This window comes from Scomber scombrus, chromosome 12 (genome assembly GCF_963691925.1).
Source record: "Scomber scombrus chromosome 12, fScoSco1.1, whole genome shotgun sequence".
Taxonomy (NCBI): Eukaryota; Metazoa; Chordata; class Actinopteri; order Scombriformes; family Scombridae; genus Scomber; species Scomber scombrus.
In genome coordinates, this window is record NC_084981.1 from 12,224,884 (window position 1) to 12,243,733 (window position 18,850).

General features: G+C 41.6%; 1 protein-coding gene across 1 annotated transcript in view; it reads left to right on the forward strand.

Annotated features, from left to right (window-relative positions):
• Nucleotides 1-17,558, forward strand: part of slc35f3b (solute carrier family 35 member F3b) — a 44,993-nt gene extending 27,435 nt beyond the window's left edge. Inside the window, exons 3-8 of the mRNA XM_062430739.1 lie at nt 8,503-8,845; nt 13,283-13,502; nt 15,942-16,067; nt 16,613-16,805; nt 16,939-17,028; nt 17,317-17,558. Of these exons, the coding sequence (XP_062286723.1) occupies nt 8,503-8,845; nt 13,283-13,502; nt 15,942-16,067; nt 16,613-16,805; nt 16,939-17,028; nt 17,317-17,558 (1,214 nt within the window). The remainder of the gene's footprint in view (nt 1-8,502; nt 8,846-13,282; nt 13,503-15,941; nt 16,068-16,612; nt 16,806-16,938; nt 17,029-17,316) is intronic.
• Nucleotides 17,559-18,850: the final 1,292 nt, after the last annotated feature.

Consider the following 18,850-nt stretch of genomic DNA (forward strand, 5'->3'; position numbering starts at 1 on the left):
TTGTAAATTGTTGAAGGGAGTCAAAGCTGTAGAGTTTATGATGTGAGCGTTCATCTCCCCATTTCAGCAGCTGCTTTGAAGAAGGAGGGAATCACAGGGGGCCACAGTGGATCAACACACAGATTTTCAGAGACTGTGCTGCTTATGTAACACCAACTCTAAAACCTCTGTTCTCCGCACTAACAACCTGTGCCCAACTGTCAAAGAGGTTTTTTTCAGTTTGGGATCTTCAGTGGTCCTCTTTTATTATTCTTCTTCTTTTATGTGTCCTGTTCCACATAGAATCAGTGTCTTTAAACAGTACAAACTAGATTGATGTTTTCATCATGATGCTGTTTTCTTACATTTCTTGTGCTGTGAATTCAGTTTCCACAGGAAGAATCAAGTCAGATAGCTTTGAGGTGCTTTGAAGGAAAGGTGGGACTGCCACCCATCAATTTTGACATCAGGCTTAGTGACACAGTTGCTTCCTCTAGGCTAGTTACACAACAATCTATCATCTGGCAGTTCATCATTTTCTCCTTTAGTTTTGGCTTTGTAACAAAAGTCAATTTCTGAATAGGTGCTGCTGGCTCCTTCAGCCACAAGTCTGATTCGTTGTCTTCATCTGGACTATTTATCGGTTTCTCTCTATGTTCTTGTGATACATTAACCCAACCAGCAGCCCTGTGGATGATGATCATTGATTTCTCTTCAAATGTGTTTTTAGAGATGATGTCCGTGGGGAATGTCTGTGTTGTTCCTGTGCTGTCAGTGGGAGGGGTAATACGTTCATAAAAGTCCCTTTAATCTCTAAAATCTAATTAAAAGCTTTGAAACAGAGCAGGCATCTTTTTTCAAGAGTGATTTGGCGTGCATGTATCTCCCAAGAAGCAGGTTGTATTTCACCACACCAAACCTATCTCCAGGGCTCCATTTTCATTGAATGGTTGCAGATTCTTACTGTTCACAAACATATGTAGACCTCTGGGTCAAAAATCCCGATAATGAAATCATTTAACAAATTGAATTTGAGTAATATTTAGTGTTTTCCGTTGAGGTGATATACATGAGCCTGCACGCTTGTCAAATTAAACCTGATGCAGTAATTCTTATGGAGGATAGTTTTTCTCTTGTGGACCATCCAATTTGCTTTATTCTCTGTGCTTCTTAAAGATTTGATAAAACGGGACTTTAACACTCAGTATAGGACAAAATGCTTAATGTGCATACTGCTTGAAGTACTGAATGTAATGTTAGTTAGTAAACGTAATGCCTTACTCTTTGCGCACAGTTAATGACTGTAGAATTCATCTTAATGATATATGTGCATTCAGCAGGAGGCCGGCAGCATTTACCTCTGCGCAAGTGAGCAAAAAGCTTGTATGATTACAATTTTCTAACATGATTTGAGGTGCAGAACATGAAAACCTGAATCATCACAAACTCAGTAAAATGTGGGTATTTCATACACACTTACAAAAGACATAAACTCAGTCTTGCGGGTACATCTGCATGTGTCTTATTTGTATGTAGATTTTTACTCAGGCTTTGTGTAAATAGCAACAACCTCAGCATGTAGATGAGGCTGCATCAAGGGTCAAACATACACACATGTATCTTAAAACTCCGTTACTTGTGTAAAAAGATCTCCAGAGGAAATAAAGGCGTTATACTTGGAATTTTCTTCCCTGAGCTCCACTGATATGTAGGGTCGTATTTTTATCTTTTGAGGATAATTGGTGTTGACTTTCAAGAGAGTCAAAGCTAAATTCATTTTAAAAGCAGCTGAAACAGGCCTCTCTTGCTTGATAAGCGTGTGTGACAGGGCTTTTTATTTTATTAAGAGGTGAACATTTGTTCAGGTTGAACAAATGTAGAGTGTGTGCAGAGAACACGATCAGTTTACATTGGCTTGAGAGAGATATGATTGAATAGATGAAGTGATGTTTAGTGGTGATGTGTGATGCTAAATTGATTCATTGTATGAGTTTATTTGTGGTGAGCTGTCACGACGTCCTTGCTGCATATCCCATTTGTGTGTTTCGTACAAGAAATGCTTTCTGTAACACTGTAGTAGTATTTCATCCTCCACCAAAACCCTCTGCAAAATGTGTAAAGAGGAAGCTGTAAGCTATAATCCAAAATCAGGGAGCTGATCCGAAAGCTTTCTTCAGGCTGCCTATCCTCCAGATTTCTATTGCAGCCAGCAGACCAGATGGTACATTTGTGGTGTACCTACTAGAAGGCAAATTATACCAAACAAAATATTTCCACCATGCCTAAGGCCTAATGTTTTTAGTTGTAATTGCGACTTGCTTGCAAAATGTATCAGCACAAATATGTGTTGTGTGCTTTGTTGCATTTCGTCTATCAAAATCACTGACTTGGCACTCCGTCTAAATCTTTTTTTTTTTTTACTTTAATAAAATTTCTTTTGATGCAATTAAAAAACTAATTAGTCTTCAAACTGTAATGATCATTTTCCACGAGTCATGTAATAGGTTAAGATGTATCTCTAAATAGTAAAGTCCTAAGTCAGGTTTATGTAATGCTGATAGAGCCCCTCCCTTATCAGTGGCCTTGGAGTGAAGGCAGGGAGTAAAACCGCTGTTAGGGCAGACACTCAGAGTGTACACCTGCGGTGGTTGCCTATCCATTACTTCAACACGGACGCTGTGGCCAATCTTTTAAATATTGATTTGTCGCGGAAAGTGCTGGGACTCTTGCCAGTCAGTTAAACTGCAGGTCCATCACACTATATTCACTGTTATAGGGAATGCAGAGAGAGAGAGGGATGCTAGAGGACTGGGGGATAGCCTATACTGCTGGGCAGTGTGCCCAGTGCCAAATATGACTAATTGCTATTGTGCTGCTTTAAAACGCAGTGCATGAACACGCACAAAACATTCTGGGATGCTTGCACGCAGCGTTCTGGCGTGTCACTAACCAATGAGGCACCATGGGGCCGCAGCACTGACCTGTATCATGAGCATCTGTTGAACCAGCTGGGCAGGTTAGGGCAGTGACAAACAACACTTGGTGATGAACTTGCTCCGTTGTCCTTTGAGGTTGAAGGAGAAAACGGTTTGGGAATTAAGGAGAACGGGATCAGTAACAACCGTTCCGCCCTTGTCTGCCCTCCTGGGCCTTTGTCCTGTCAGCCTATGTGGTCCCACCTATCAGCTGGTTGAAACAGCAGGGCGTGTTTTCCGCCTGTCTCTCTGTTGTGTTATTGAGCGGGACAGGCTCGTCAGATGAGCTTGCTCTGGTGGGTTGAAAGGCCTCCGACTGACAGTTTGGCCTGACCAAACTGTCACAGTCAAGTATCACAGACTCCCACTGTCTCTCAGGCATAGAGATTACAAAGACAGTGACTCCTGTCTGTCTGACCTGTCTGTCTGACCTGTCTGCCATAACAAAACCACCACCCTTCCAAAATGTGACATCCGTAGTTCACAGCTCATAACAAATCTCTTGAAATGGTCTTACTTGATAAACAAATACAGATTCTAAGTCTACCAGCTTTTAAAGCTCAGCCTTTGACTTGCATGTCAAAAACGACAAACCACATGAGTCAACATGGGTTTGAAGGATTTATTTTAAGGTATTGATTCAACGATTGATGTTGTGTGACAGCCAGAGAGTAGAACAACATTTTTTTGCATCCATTTTGTGCAAAGAAGCTCTTAGTTTTTTTAATCTACCCAGAAGGTTAAGTGTGCATGTAGCCAAACAAGGACGTCACACCATAATGTTTTATTATGAGCATGACAGAGTGAGTAAGATGCTCTAGTCAGTTCATATTCATCACCACTCAGAGGCCCAGTTAGACAGTAAGACAGGTAAAGGAGATCCTTTGAAGTGTGTATTTGGTGATTGATCTGTTTACATTCTTGAATAACTGAGGCAGAGCGCTGCAATGCACTCTCACTCCTGCGGAGGTGTCGCCAAATAACCAAAGAGACAAACCTTAACTTAGTCTCTCACTTAGTTAAGTTGCACTCACAAAACATTGTACGACCACCATGGCAAGTCAACTCTCTCCTCAGTGGCTGAGGTAAACCCGATGCTATCCTCAGTGCTGCCTGCGAAGATCTTTGTTCTCGCACAGGGAGAAGCAGGGCAGCAGAGAGAAAGTGGGGGAAAGTGTGGGCGGTGGCCTGTTCAGGGAAAAAGGGACATAGCGGGGCTTTCTCGGCCTGTCATGGCCTGGTTCTGTGAAGTGTGAGAGCAGGCAGTCAGGCAGGGCTCTGCTGGCACGTTTGGGATTTGCAGCTATCAGCAGGAGAGATCTGCACTGCAGAGACTGCAGGGGGAGGGAAGAGAGTGGAGTGGGAATGAGGCTGGACGGGAAGCAGGGAAGCGTGGACAGAGATGGAGGAAAAACTGGAAAACTGGCTGGCTAATGGCCAGATAAATCTCAACACCAATCGTAGAGCTCCAACCCCACTGGAGTACGACATATATTCAATACCCGGCCTATGTGGTGCTCAGCTCAGGGTACTAAAATGCTAGATGCAGACAAACTACCTTATAAGATCAAGATTGATTTACTGTTCCTTTAGTGGTAAGTAATTATCTACAGATTTTCACACAGGTGGAGAGGCGACACCTCAAAGAAGCTGAAATTCCTCCTGAAATGTTAATGTAATTAAAAATATATGGTTAGCTGTGATAAATGGCTGAAACATTATCCTTTCTGTAAATAAATGCTTAAAGTATATAGTCTTGAGTATACATGTACATATTGAATTCCATGGTATTAGGATGCCTGAGTGGTTGGGATGAATATATTTAAGGAGGCAAGAAGGAGAAGCCATATACAGCTGTCAGAGTTAGTCCTACGAGGATGCCAACACTTTCTTCCTGTCTCCAGCGATTTCACAGATGCCTTTTAGGTTCCTCTAAGTACATTTAGACATAGAATGTGTTAAATGACTGGAGATATTTTCATCCTATGTTAAATTAACCATCTTTGCTTCTAAGCCTAATCTAAATCTGTTTTTGTATGCAATAGGCTCAGATAGCCTTTACCATAAAATAATATAAAAACACATGAAATGAGACCAAGTATTTAATTGCAGGCACTGTACTGCAGTCATCTTGGCGTCACCAGCTGACCTTGACAGTTGACATTTGATTAAAAACCGATAAGGCTAAGAGCTTTCAGTTAATCATTTAGCAGTTACAGTCGGAGATTCTTTCTAGGTGTTTCGGTCATGGTAATAAAGACTTCAGATGTCATTAGCGGCGGAGCATTTCAATCTCGCTCAGCTACTCCACTGACCCAGCTCTCACACTGATGAGTTCAGTGACGCTCCATATTGTTCATCACTGGTAGTCACGGTTGATATAGTATCACTTGTCACTGTCATGGTACATGTAAAAGAAGTGCATTTCCCCTATATCAACAATGCTACAGTGGGTAAAAAATCATCTCAGCATTTACTAACAGCAGCTTCAATTAATAATTTATACAAATGTGTCCAATTTAATTATAGAGAGAATGTGTTACATGTGAGTATCATGGTAACAGCTTTACTGTAGAGTGTGGGCTATGTGACAGGAATATCACTAATGTTGACATGACACTTCGCTAAGTGTGTTGACATGTGCCAGAACTGGAAATGCTTAGCTGGGCCCCAGGACCTCTCTGGGGGCTGATTGGCTCGGCCCATCACTGCATTTGGAAGATTAAACTGTGCTGCAGTACAGAGCAGTGGCCAGGGCCACGGGATGTGGGACAGAGGCCCAGGAAGGACAAAAACTGGGCAGCGTAAACAAGAGATGACCTTCAGAACAAGACAAAGAGGCTCGGAGCTCAGAATAGAGAAACTCAATTCTCACCCTTGAGCCCAAGACTTTGATAGACATCTATGTGTGTCTGTTATTGGTCTTTGCTGATTCATCATTTCATCGCAACAACAGACAATGATCTTGAATCATCTTTCATTGATGCCAAATTTGCCTTAGGACTGTTAGTGCTGTCAAGTGCTTTTGCCGCAGCAGAGAGTATTGTAAAGGGTGCACAAACACTACAGTATAATTAAATCTTCATTGCAACATATTTTCTTTTTCTTTTTTGGCAATATAAATAGAAAGTGAATCTCTTGTGCATTCAGCAGAGAGCCTGGGGAAGCCAGCACATTAGCATAGAAGGCGATAGTCATCAGAGAAGTTAATCTGTGATATGATGAGACCACCTGGCAAGGTCAGAGGCAGCTCTCCCTGGAAGAATGAGCTACTTCATTGGGTGTGACGGATGCCCCCTCATTCAGCTATTTTGTAAAATGCGCAGCAAACTGTTTATATTAGACAATAGGTGTCCCTTTGATTACACTGATTGCATCAACATGAAGACATGCTACAGTAGGTTTTGTGCTAAACTGACACAGGGTGACTGAAATAATATATTTGGGTTTAAAGTCCTCCTAATTTGAGTCTGTGCTGAGCAACCATTTTCACAGTGTAAGGCTGACACACACCAAATCTGGCAATGTGGAAAAAAGGCAAACCTCTCATTCATTTTAATGGAGGTAGTGCATTTAGGGTGTGGGAGTGGGGACCACATGGGGTTCAGTAACCCAGCAAGAAGTTGAGCCAAAATCAGCTTTTGCAGAAACAAAATCTGATGTCAAACTGCAGTTGCCAATCATGTAAGCTGGCAATCAGACTGAAGATGGCCACGGGAAGAATAATTATGTTTACTTGTTGACTTTGTTGTCGGCTTCTAAAGTCATCTCAAAAAAGGTGAGAGAAACAGAGAGAGAGAGAGAGAGAGAGAGAGAGAGAGAGAGAGAGAGAGAGAGAGAGAGAGAGAGAGAAAGTAAGCTGAGACAGAAAGAAAGCCACCAGTGGTGGTTGATTGAGCTAGAGTGCGTATGAGAGGGAGCGGCAGTAGCGAAAACAAAAGAGTGAATCAGAGAAAAAAAAAGTTATTTGCTGATTGTTTCATGTTGGTTACGTTCTAAAGCACAAAAGTACACACCCGCACCCATGCACATCTCTGCAGGAAGGTGCTGCATTGCCAGATTTGGTGTGAATGCAGCCTAACTTTAAGTTAGATTTATTCCTGCTTCATGGAAGCCTTTTGAAGTGCACTCTGTATTCCAGTCAGCAGTGTACAATGCAGATGAATTGGCAAAAGGCTCCCTGCGGCACATCATTACCCCTGGAAACACCATTAGGGAGATCCCTCATTTTTAACTTGTTGGAAGACATGAAGCTTCGTGAGATGCATGATGTGTATTGTACAAGTGTTATGAAACATAGCTAATACAGGGTTGTTGTTTAATATGTTCTGATGGAAAAGTTGTGGTCTTGAAGTTTTGTTCTCTGTTTGGCAGAAAAATTGTCAAAATGATTTAATAGGGCTTTGCTGGTGATAGTGTTAGTGTTATCTTTAGTCTTAGCCAAGATAGTATGTTAATATATTATCAATACCAATGTAAGTGAGAGATAAAGCATGTCTACATTAAGTGCTGCTGCATGAATAATGTAGCTTGTTGTATCCGCAGAATAAATGTCCATTTAGAGGACCTAAGGGAGTTGATGTTGTGTTAGAAACAATGTATCCTGAAGTAAGTTAAATGACATGAGGGAGCAAAATGACCTTGGGGAGTGAATCAGTTTTGAAGCACAGAGTGGGTGTGAGTGGGATGGAAAGCAGCATGGCAACATTTTGCTTGAATTCACACATTATTGAAGAAATATGGAGGCTATCAAGTTTTGACAGGAGCAGTAGAAGGTTAAGTGTTGTTATGTGCGTGCATTTTGTTACACAGACACACGCACATGCTGCATGCACGCACGCACACACACACGCACACACACACACACACACGCACACACACACAAACACATTACATTGACTTATATTCATTTTATGTTCAGAGATGAGGCCCCACAACATGAGGAATATCTAGACCACACACACACACACACACACACACACACCACCACACACACACACACACACACACACACACACACACACACACACACACACACACACACACACACACACACACACACATACACACACACGTGTCATTGTAACTCGTGAGGTGGTGAGGAAAAGAGGTCGTCTTGGATTGGATATCAGATCTGCCCTTTTTGTCCTTTGTTTGGCTGCACCCTGTCACACTCGATCACCACACTTTTAACTCAAATGTCTGATTGATTACCTTCAGGTTCAATTAAACTGTGAAAGCAGCTATTTTTATCTAGAAAAAGATGTTAGGACATGGGTGACCTGAAGTCACAAATAAAAGAGATGGATAAAAGAGTCTCCTGACTGAGCAGTGAATTCAGATTTACTAAAAAGATAATAAAATAATGTATACATGTATGATATTCTTTTCTGCACAAAATTAGCTGCAGTTAAAAGGGTGTTTGAATTAGAATGGTCGTATATGAAAACAAATTGAAAGAACACTGGCAATATATTTCCATCAGAGAGGAAATTTGCAGTGCTAATGAGCGTACCTGTCAATATAACACATGTGTGTCCACCTTTAGGAGAAGAACGCACCAGGGAGAATGTGGTGGGCACCACAGACGCACAATCGACTGCAGGTGTGGCAGGAGCAGAATCCAGCTCCAACAGACGGAAACTCCACTGTTGCATCAGAATAACAACTGTACAGGTACAGAAGGCCCTGTGGGGGGTCGCCATGGTGATGTGTGTGTGCTCGTCCTGGGCAGGCTCCACTCAGCTGGCCAAGCTGACCTTCAAGCAATTTGATGCCCCCTTCACCCTCACCTGGTTCGCCACCACCTGGAACTGCCTCTTCTTCCCCCTCTATTACATTGGCCACCTGTGCAAGAGTCCGGAGAGGCAGACACCCAGACAGAGATTCAGGTGAGAGGACTTTCACATTAAAAGTTATGAAATCTACAGCACAAGCATGACTTTAGTTTTCAGCCTCGACCATGGAACAATAAAAGGTCCCTGCTCTGAAGAGATGAGGCTCCTGCCAGTGGTCAAACAGTGACAGAGAGCTAGTGAACTGAAGTTAAAACTGGAGTAATGTGTTACCTATGATCAGGTTTTGTTAAAAGACCTGCTGCTGAGATCTGTACCAGTTGGAGTCCAGATAGGGAACATTTATTGAGTCAGGTGAACAAGCTGAAATAAATGCATTCATTTTCACAAATCTTGAGGCTGAAATAAAATGTTGTGATGTTCTGTTGTTGAAAAAAGCAGGACTGAAGCAGATCTACATGGAGCTTAAACTAAAAAAAAACTGCATCTCAGTGCCCGGAGCAGTGCTATATTGTTGTAATGATGAAAATACATCAATGTACCGTTAATAAACGAGAGAATAACAGAGAATGTCAGTGTACTGGGGTCTACTTAACAATCCACACTGTCTTTAATTCTTTGGTTTATTTGTTTATTGCAAAATATGTGTTTTTCTTACTGCTTGTTCTTATCATTCTGATAAGACAAAGACAAATACACAAGTGTTATGTCAGGTCAACATTTTTCTCCAGCAGCCTCAAAAGAAAATACAATAATAGCTACACTATCAAGAACATATCAAGAAAAATATCTGCAGTAAACGTCAAGTCGACTAGAGTCAAAGAGCACGATGCTCAGTCGCACAACAAACAAAGGAAATATGTCATAGAAGCGAAGGGATTTTTCCACTTCCATGAGCTTTAGTAGGCCAGTGAAATGCCATCATTAGAATTCATTTTGCAGAGGGGGAACAAGTTGTTTTATTGCTCTTTGTAGAGATAAAACTTGCCATTTGATATGCTCAAAAACATTCTCTGAAGATGAAAAGCCTTTTGGAGAAACTATATGATTGATCTAAAATGTTTCCAAGAAATGAGTTAGTTACACCACATTTCATCACAAAACTACATTAAACTTTATAGATAAGACAATAAGAAATCAGCTTGTCATATTGATTACAAATACACTAACAGTATTCTCATCATTTAAGCCTGCTGTTGTCTCATTGACTGTGCTAGAGCTGTTTACCTTCCATTTTTCATTTTCTAGTCATGCATAATCATTCCCTGTCTATAATTTGCTTTCCAATATAGGCCGCCCACTTGTTTAATTTGTAATATCAGGTTTGTGTGCCATCTTTATTTGTGCCACTGCAGCATACAGAAGTACTTTCTCAGTTGAAACAGTGCATTAATCATAACCTTTAGATATAAGTTTTATCTCTGCTATCTGCTGAGTGACATTAGTACAAAGAGACAAAGAAGGTGGCAGGGTAGAAGATGTGGTAGGTGGGTGAGCCGGGGGGGATTGATGCTATATTTCTGATGCACGTCTGTGATGTAATTCTTCCTATTTCAGGACTTACACAAGAATCTGGGGCTCCCACTCCTTGGCCACAGCTGATGTGCTCTGAATATTAAACATGCAGTTTCCTTTGTGTTTATTCAAACCGCACATGCAGGTGAATCTCAGGCAATGCAGGCAAATAGAGACCAAAACTTGACAGCTGTCCTGTCATTCTATATAAAACAGCAGCTGTGGAAAGAGAGACCTGAGACTGGTAATAGCTACTGTAGCTTCTTTCATCCTAGACATGAGTTGAAAGAATTTTCATTGTCGGCAGATGATATGACAAATTGGAGCTGCATGAGACAGATTAAAGAAATTATCTCATCATGATGCTGGATACAAGTCAGGGGAATCATAACATTTTTTACAATCCATCCTGAGGGGAACATGAATGTCTGTACCAAAACATCTGGCAATTAATTAGCTGTCAATTGACATTTTACTATTTCTACTGCTGCTTACCTCGTGATTGACGTGATGAAAGATTAAATGGTTGTGGTCGTGATAACTTTCTGTGTTTTGGTGTCTGATTAGCATTTGAACACAAAACCTGTCTCAGGAATAGGGGAAAGAGATAATGACACTGTTGCTTCTTCAATTTTCTGTTTTCTCCCCCCTCTTCTTTGCCTTCAGATATACCCTCTTTCTTTGCACTCTCTTCATTTATTTCTCTCCCTCCCATTTCACCTCCTAATTTTCTTCGGATCGTCATCCATTTTTGTTCCTGTTCCATCTTGTCTTTCTCTTAATTTTCCATCTTTACCTCTTCTTTTTTCTTATTTTCCTCATCTTTTTTTCTTTCTCCTCCTGCTTTTTACCTTTCTCCAACTGCTGTTACTCCCTTACATTGAGGGTGAGCTACTTGACTACTTGTGTGCTCATGAGGTGTGCATACCATTAAATCAGCCCAGTTTGACTTACAGGTCTTTTCTTCCACACCAAACTGAGTACACGGGGGCAAATATCATGTTAAAACAGGAAAGGCTCTTACTACTTGCACACTGTTGTCTAAATTATCATTGTATGTTTTGATTTGAAGGTGGTGTACTGTATCTGTTGTCTCTGTGAAATGTTGATAGACTTAAATGTGATATTCACTGAATTTGTATTTATAAAGGCTCATTTGCCATGCAGACTCAGCAGAGCTGATTCATAAGAACACTGCTCCTCAGTATCCAGCAGGACTCTCCGCCAAATGTGCTACCTGCCACTCCTCGGTTGCTGTTGCTATTTCATCAGTTTCTCAGGGCCAGATGCTTTCAGGGGAAACGATTTGACACAAGCGCAATGTAAACAGTAGCAGTCAAAATGTCTAAAAAATGCATTAATGTTATTTCTTGACAGAATATGGAAAAGGGGGGTGGTCCTAGTTTGACAGTGAAATAATACATCTTATTTTTGGCATCACATTAGTGTGGTGCAACGTAAGTGTTTGTGAAGCTGAACATTTCAAAACATAGTAAGAGAGTGGACAGATCACTATCAGGTATATTGATATTGATTCATAATGTCATAGTTCAGTTACTCTCTTACATTACAAGGGGGGGACACATCAGCTGTCAGGCCAATCTCTTTTACACTAGCATATTTCAAAACCTACAGTTTCTCTTGTATGCATTTAAAGACTCCTTTGTCCAGACATATGCCAGAATTTGGAGATATTGGATGAAACATTCTCTCGGGACTAAGCCTCACACTTGTCTCAGTTATCAGCCTCTCAGGTTGAATTGTTTCTTAAAGATAACATTTCCTAAATGTCACCACTGTTTATCGTCTTTCATCAGATTCAGTTTGTAGGGTTTTTTTTGCTCTCAGTGCCTCCATCAAGACCCAGCCAGTTATGACTGCATATAGACTTTATTTTTTATTTGGATTCCCATTAGATTCCACAAAGTCGTCAACAAACAGAAATTAAAATCACACTGTAGCCTTGAATCGTTGCATCTGCATCTTGCACACATTAGCTTGGAGAGAACAATAAAGGGTTAATCCAGCTGGTCTGAGTCATCATGCATAAATACCAGAAAAAGATATGTATGCACTGAATGTCCCTGGTGGATTTATAAAATATTGACGTGTTAGACCCTCCAGCATTACACCCACATGGAGCTTCACATCCAGAAAATTAACTCAGTCTTTTCAAGTAATGCTAAAGAGAGAAAGAAGGATACTTCTTTTCAGATGTGTCAGCCTCGTCTGACATTATGTAACACACAATCAATCAAACGTATTATTCCATAAAAGCCGTGACTGTTTTATTGGACTTAAGCCACTGCACTTTACAGGAGCTTTACTGAAATATGTTGTTCTCTCAATGGCAGGCAGCTAGCATCAGGAGACAACAGATTTCCGCTTCTGGTTACAGTGAACTGCCAGCTTTTTCTGTGATTCACCAAACATTTTAGGCCCTGCTGCTGCTGCAGCAGAAACTATCCCAGCACCTGTTCATGCTGAGTTTATTTGTCAGCTACATTTACATCTCCCAAAGAGCACACATCTGTCTGACCAAGTGCCAGAGACAGATTATCAAATTGTTTTGCACAGTTTAATAACACAATGCACTCTCTTTTTTCTACGTGGAACCTGTCCAGATTGTTATTTACACTCAAGTGGAAACAGCATAACCAGATTTTGGCAAAGACAAAACACCAGGGGAGTTTAACTAATAGAGACTGCTGAATTTTAGTTCAGGTATTTAAGTGTAATACCTTTTGGTAGATCAGATTGTATTCATAAATATTTACTTTTTTTTTTTTTATTGTAAAGGAGATATGGTCCGTCATAGATTGCAATGCGATTTTCATTTACAAACCCTTCACAGATCAGAATATGCGGTCTCGCTGGAATCATTTATTTGGGCAGATGTTTGATGTTCATAAACATTGATTAAACTCCCAGACCATAATATTATGTATCAGCTCTTAAATTAATTATATCGTATTTTCAAAATGCTAACACTGCATTCTGTGTGATGTTTTTACATAGGGAGTGTTGCAGGTTTTTCGGGGATGATGGGCTGACACCGAAAGTGTTTTTCACCAAGGTAGCTCCTTTTGGCCTGCTGTGGATCCTCACCAACTACCTGTACCTGCAGGCCCTCAGGAAGATCAACACAACAGATGTGTCAGCACTCTTCTGTTGCAACAAGGCCTTTGTCTTCCTGCTCTCTTGGATTGTACTCAGAGACCGCTTCATGGGGGTCAGGGTGAGTAGCTTTGTGTGTGTTGGGGGACTGGGTGGGATTTTGTTGTTGATTTTACTCACTTCCTGAGAGAAAATGTTGGACCCACCGACTTTAGCATGGATGTATTGGGCACCGCTGCTCAGCTATTTTTTCCAGCTATTTTTGAAAAAGCATTTCCCCCATAGCCTACCATTGTAAATGAGACGTCTGTAAAACTGTCAATAAGACATCTCGACCGGCAAACAAGGTCAATTATAACTTTTTATCCATGGGGGTTTTATATTTGTAAAACTTTCCTAAGGAACATCCATGATGTTATCACAATGTAAACTCTATGGGCTGAACAGGAACTTAGAGGCGTGACCAGCAGGGGAACACATTCAGTGAGCCTCACAACACTTTTTTTGGCATATGCACCAAAGACACTAATTTACATAATGTAGTGGGAACAATATACATATTACTTATTATATATGTGTGTATCTTTTGGTTCTCAGAAATGACAATATGATATTAAGCCAATATTTTTAAGTGTTTGAAAAAAAAGGAAATTTATGGGCTGATACTTGATACTGTTTTACACAAACACATGTCAGATGTTCTATGTCTGCATTACAGATTGCAGATGTATGCACCAATACAGATATATTTGTGAGAAGCCAATATTGTTTGATGATATATCATTCAGATATGTTTGTTGGATAACATGAGAGAAACAAGATAACATTCACTTGCCATTGTGCTTCTTACTGTGTCTCACTTTGCTTTGGTGGAACGAAAGGATTTCCCCGAAGCTCTGTGTTTAAATGTGGTTTTAAATTGTGTTCTCATTTCTATTCTGTAGCAGGTCAATCATGATGCCAACATAATTGTAATTCATCGTGTTGGGTTTCTCTGTCTGAATTTACAAGTGCATGCATGAGTTACACACATATAATAACACAGTTGAGCAGAGAGTATGTTACTGTGAGAGCTTCATTTCCCTCCAGTGATCACCATGTTTTTCAAATGTGCCCCTTGCTGCAAGTGCTTGCTTGTTTGTCACTGTTTTTGTCCAGATGAGAAGAGGAAAGCAGCAAGAGTGAGGGCTTAGCTTTGTGAATTAAGGTATCTCCTACTGTCCTCCCCCCACACACCTTAGATCCTTTCATATCTGCATCCGTCCTGCACTCTGCAGAGTGGATTTTCACACTCACAACCACCATATATTTCCCCAGTGCTACCCCCTTCTTCCCACCCCCATTCTCTGTAATGAAAGGCCTCAGTAAGAGACAAATTCTGTAGTAATCCTGCTTCTCCCTCTCTCACACCCCCGGTCGCTCTCTCTCTTTCTTGTTTGGTGGTGCGGATTGCGGTGTTTGAATGTCTGCAGCAATGCAGGGGATGTTGGACGAGTTTGCCATGAAAGTGAAGGAGGAGGGAGAGAGATGGGGGAAGCTAATTCATCCTTGTTTAACAGCAATGCCAGCTGTCTCAGTGATCACTGTAATCGCCTATGCTGCCCAATGTGCAGGTGTGTCTTAAACATGTTGAGTCTGCACAGGATTAAATGTAGTCACGGTCCTTTCCCCCTCTGACCCCTCACATTGTGCTGAAACTTGAGAAACTAAAACACTAACACCAGCAGGGTCGCTGACCCTATAAGCAAACATCCCTTCAGTAGAAATGAAAGGTGTAGCTGTGACTGACAGGCAGCCTGCAGTGCAGAAAGAGTCATTTCACCAAAGGTGCCCAAGGGCTTTGGCCAAGCACAAACACTCGGCTCATTTATCTTCCTGACACCTCCTTAATGCAGAACTAATCCGCTCAGCTGGACTGTGCCTTGTCCCTGTTGCCATATTCCTCAACCTAGCACACTTGCACGTACAGTTTTGACTACATGCACCGGAACAAGCAGTAAAGACAAACACTGTAGATGTATTAGATGAAAGACTTTGGTTCTGGTAGGAAACAGAACAAATAGTTTGGTGCTGTCTTGAAGCTGTGATAATGGCAGATACACAGATGAGTTGGACTGGATGTGAGAAGAAGCAGGGGGCTAGTGGATCAAGGAGGTATTTGGTATGTAAACATGATGGCTGAGCAACGGAAATCAATGTCAGACAATCAGCCCAACACTGGAGAAGCTGCCTGTCCTGTGTTGGAAGCACTTGCACTGGGAATTTGAGAGCAGACTTTATTCCAAGCGTTGTGTGCTTGTATTTGCCTGCATTAATACCACAACAACAGTCTGCTATCTATAAAATAAAACCATATATTAATTATATCATTACAAGTCTGGACCTGTGAGGCTTGTGATTTCTGCAGTGAATAACAAAGTAGAGGCCATGTGTGCCTGCTGTGTCCCTACACAGCAGCAACGGCTCAGGCATCTTTATCACCACACTGTGAGCAGCATGTTGTCCATCCGTCTTTCTCTGATGTTCCTCCCGCTCACTTTCTTTCTCTCTCTCTCTACAGATAGTAGCAGCTATCTTGGCCATAGCAGGCATCGTAATGATGACCTATGCAGATGGATTCCACAGCCACTCGGTCATTGGCATTACTTTGGTCGTCGCCTCTGCTTCGATGTCAGCGCTCTACAAGGTATTTGTTTGCACTTTGGTTTACTGAAAAGTGCATTTACATCAAACTTTATGTAATAAATAGCTTGTGTTCTAGTATATAACTCCTTTGTAGTGACACCTTCATTTGCAGTGGAATAAAAAATGTTAACATAGCTAAACATGAGTATGAATACTTCAGTCTTATATAAGAAATCCTGGACTAGCTCCATTCTACTTATGTAACCAGGTGGCAGAAGACAGGAGGGGATTATGAAGTGTGAGGCTCAGCTGAAGTGGGTGAGATGTGAATGGGTGAGATGTGTGTGTTTGCTCGCCGGCTTCAGGCTGTGATGTCCTGATCAAGGAGGTTACGGGATAGATAGCTATATTTTGACTGGCTCTGGTCTCCTCAGCCCTGCTGTCTGTGCTGCCTAATGTGATAAACAGACAGCCGCAGCTCTGTGCCAGAGACATGGCAGGTACTTGGCAGGCGTGCCCTCTGCAAACCCTGCTGCTTCTTAGGGGGCAGATTCTGTACATTCATCAAGTGCTCTCCTGATAAGTCTGCTCCTTCCTTCTTTTCAGGTGCTCTTCAAGATGGTCCTGGGCAGTGCCAAATTTGGAGAGGCTGCACTCTTCCTGAGCATCGTTGGAAGCGCCAACTTTATTTTTGTCAGCTTTGTGCCGATCATCTTGTATTTTACACATGTGGAGTATATTGGCTCACCTCAAGACATCCCCTGGGCTTACCTCTGTGGGGTTGCAGGCCTGCTTTTTGGTATGCAAAGATGACACAACATTGTACATGAATCTGATGCTGTAGTGATAATCCATAAATATCTTTTTGCCCAGTTTGACACTCTCATTATGTGTGTGTGCTGCTGATGGTCTGATTCTGCTTCTTCACACAGCTTTCAACGTCCTGGTGAACTTTGGCATTGCGATAACATACCCAACGTTAATCTCCCTTGGCATCGTCTTAAGTGTTCCTGTAAATGCCAGTAAGTGTCTTGGTTTTCATCCCAGACCTAACTTTTTAGATCTGGTCACCATTTAATATTTATTGAAATGGAGAGCCCCCAAAAGTTGTCATCTATGTTAATTATGTATGAGCTTCAAATTGGGTTTCTTTTCATTGTATATTTGTCATTGTATGTAACATTTTAACTGATTTATAGTGATTTGCATAGCACTGTGGTTTACACGAATACTGTAAAATGTAATTGTTTATTGCAATATTTACACATTTCTGCATACGCTTATACTAATGCATCCTTATTCATGTACAGTGGTGGACCTCTACACATGTGAAATTAATTTCAACACAGTGCGCCTCATTGCTGTGTTCATCATTTGCCTGGGCTTCCTTATGCTGCTGCTACCAGAGGACTGGGACCAGTGTATCATCCAGCTCAGCACCAAGCTGCGCAAACGTGATGAGCCAGCAGAGGGCAACGGAGAGGCAAACTCCACCACAGGGCTCAACTGGAGAGGGAGAACCCGGACCTCCATGTCAACATTTGCACACTGACACCATGAAATATTACAATGCAAACACACACACACACACACACACACACACACACACACACACACACACACACACACACACACACACATATAAAGACACCTTTATACATCTTAGAGTTCATGTCAGGACATTTGATTGCCATGACCTGCCTGGTACCCTGCCCTCTCTTTCTTGTAGCTTCCTGGGTGAAACATTTTTGGACTGCCTCTGACCTGTAACATTTTGGCAAAGAGGAGCGGCACAAGAGGCCCAGATTGTGTATCATTGTTCCTTCATTTGCTGTCCATTCCACTCAGAAGTTATTCGAGTCGGTGCATGGACTCATATCAATTGTAATCCTTCCTACCCCAAAAATGATCAGTTATAACTGATTAGGTCATTTATACATTTTGCTGTACCTCTTAATCATTCCATTGGTTCACTATATCCTTGCACCTGGGAAGACTTGCCAACTTGCCTGATATTCTTCTATTCTCTGAGAAAAAGAGACAGACACATTTTGAGGCAGACTAAACACCTTGTGGACTTGCTGGCTTTAACATGTACACATATACACACCTTTAAGATCCAAAGACAAATGCCTAAATATGCTGAATGCCTGAAAACAAAAGGGAGGCCCACAGTGGCATCCTTCAGGTGCAAACTTCATGACAAATACCTGCCTTTCGTGCACTGTATATAGCTGTATTTCACACCTTGGATGTCCTGGAGCCGTCGACCTGATGGGCTCATCTGGTGTGAAGGGACCTGTCTGGACGTCTAAGGATCAATCTGCGCTCAAGAGGCTTCCACTCTGCCTCTTTCTGTTTGGCCAGTGAGAGGAAATCAGGCCCTTTTTGACCACACTGATTGGCCCCTTGTGGTTATGTGCTTTCCTGGGGCTAGAGTCCCCAAAAGTCAATGCTGACACCCGTTGCTCAGGCCCACAGTTTAGTCACGAGAGGTCTAAAACCTAAAAACGTATCTTTATTGCATAGCTTTCCAAATCATCGGGTGGTTGAGATTTGTCTCACTTTGGATTGTCATGAAGTGTGAGTGCTTTCAGTCCACACATGAAGCTTTTTTCTTTCCACTGTCCATTAGCTATCAAACTATTAAGTAGGTTTCACAATTAATACTCCAGGTAACCCAATCTTTGTATGGACTGAAAGCATTAACAGCTCATAAAAAAGGCAAATAGGCTTAAGGAAACCTGGAATTACCCCTTTAACCACTTTGAACATCAAACATAGCTAACACGTAGTCTCCTTTTGAATCCCTATCACATTTAGCTTTCTAGACTCATATGCACA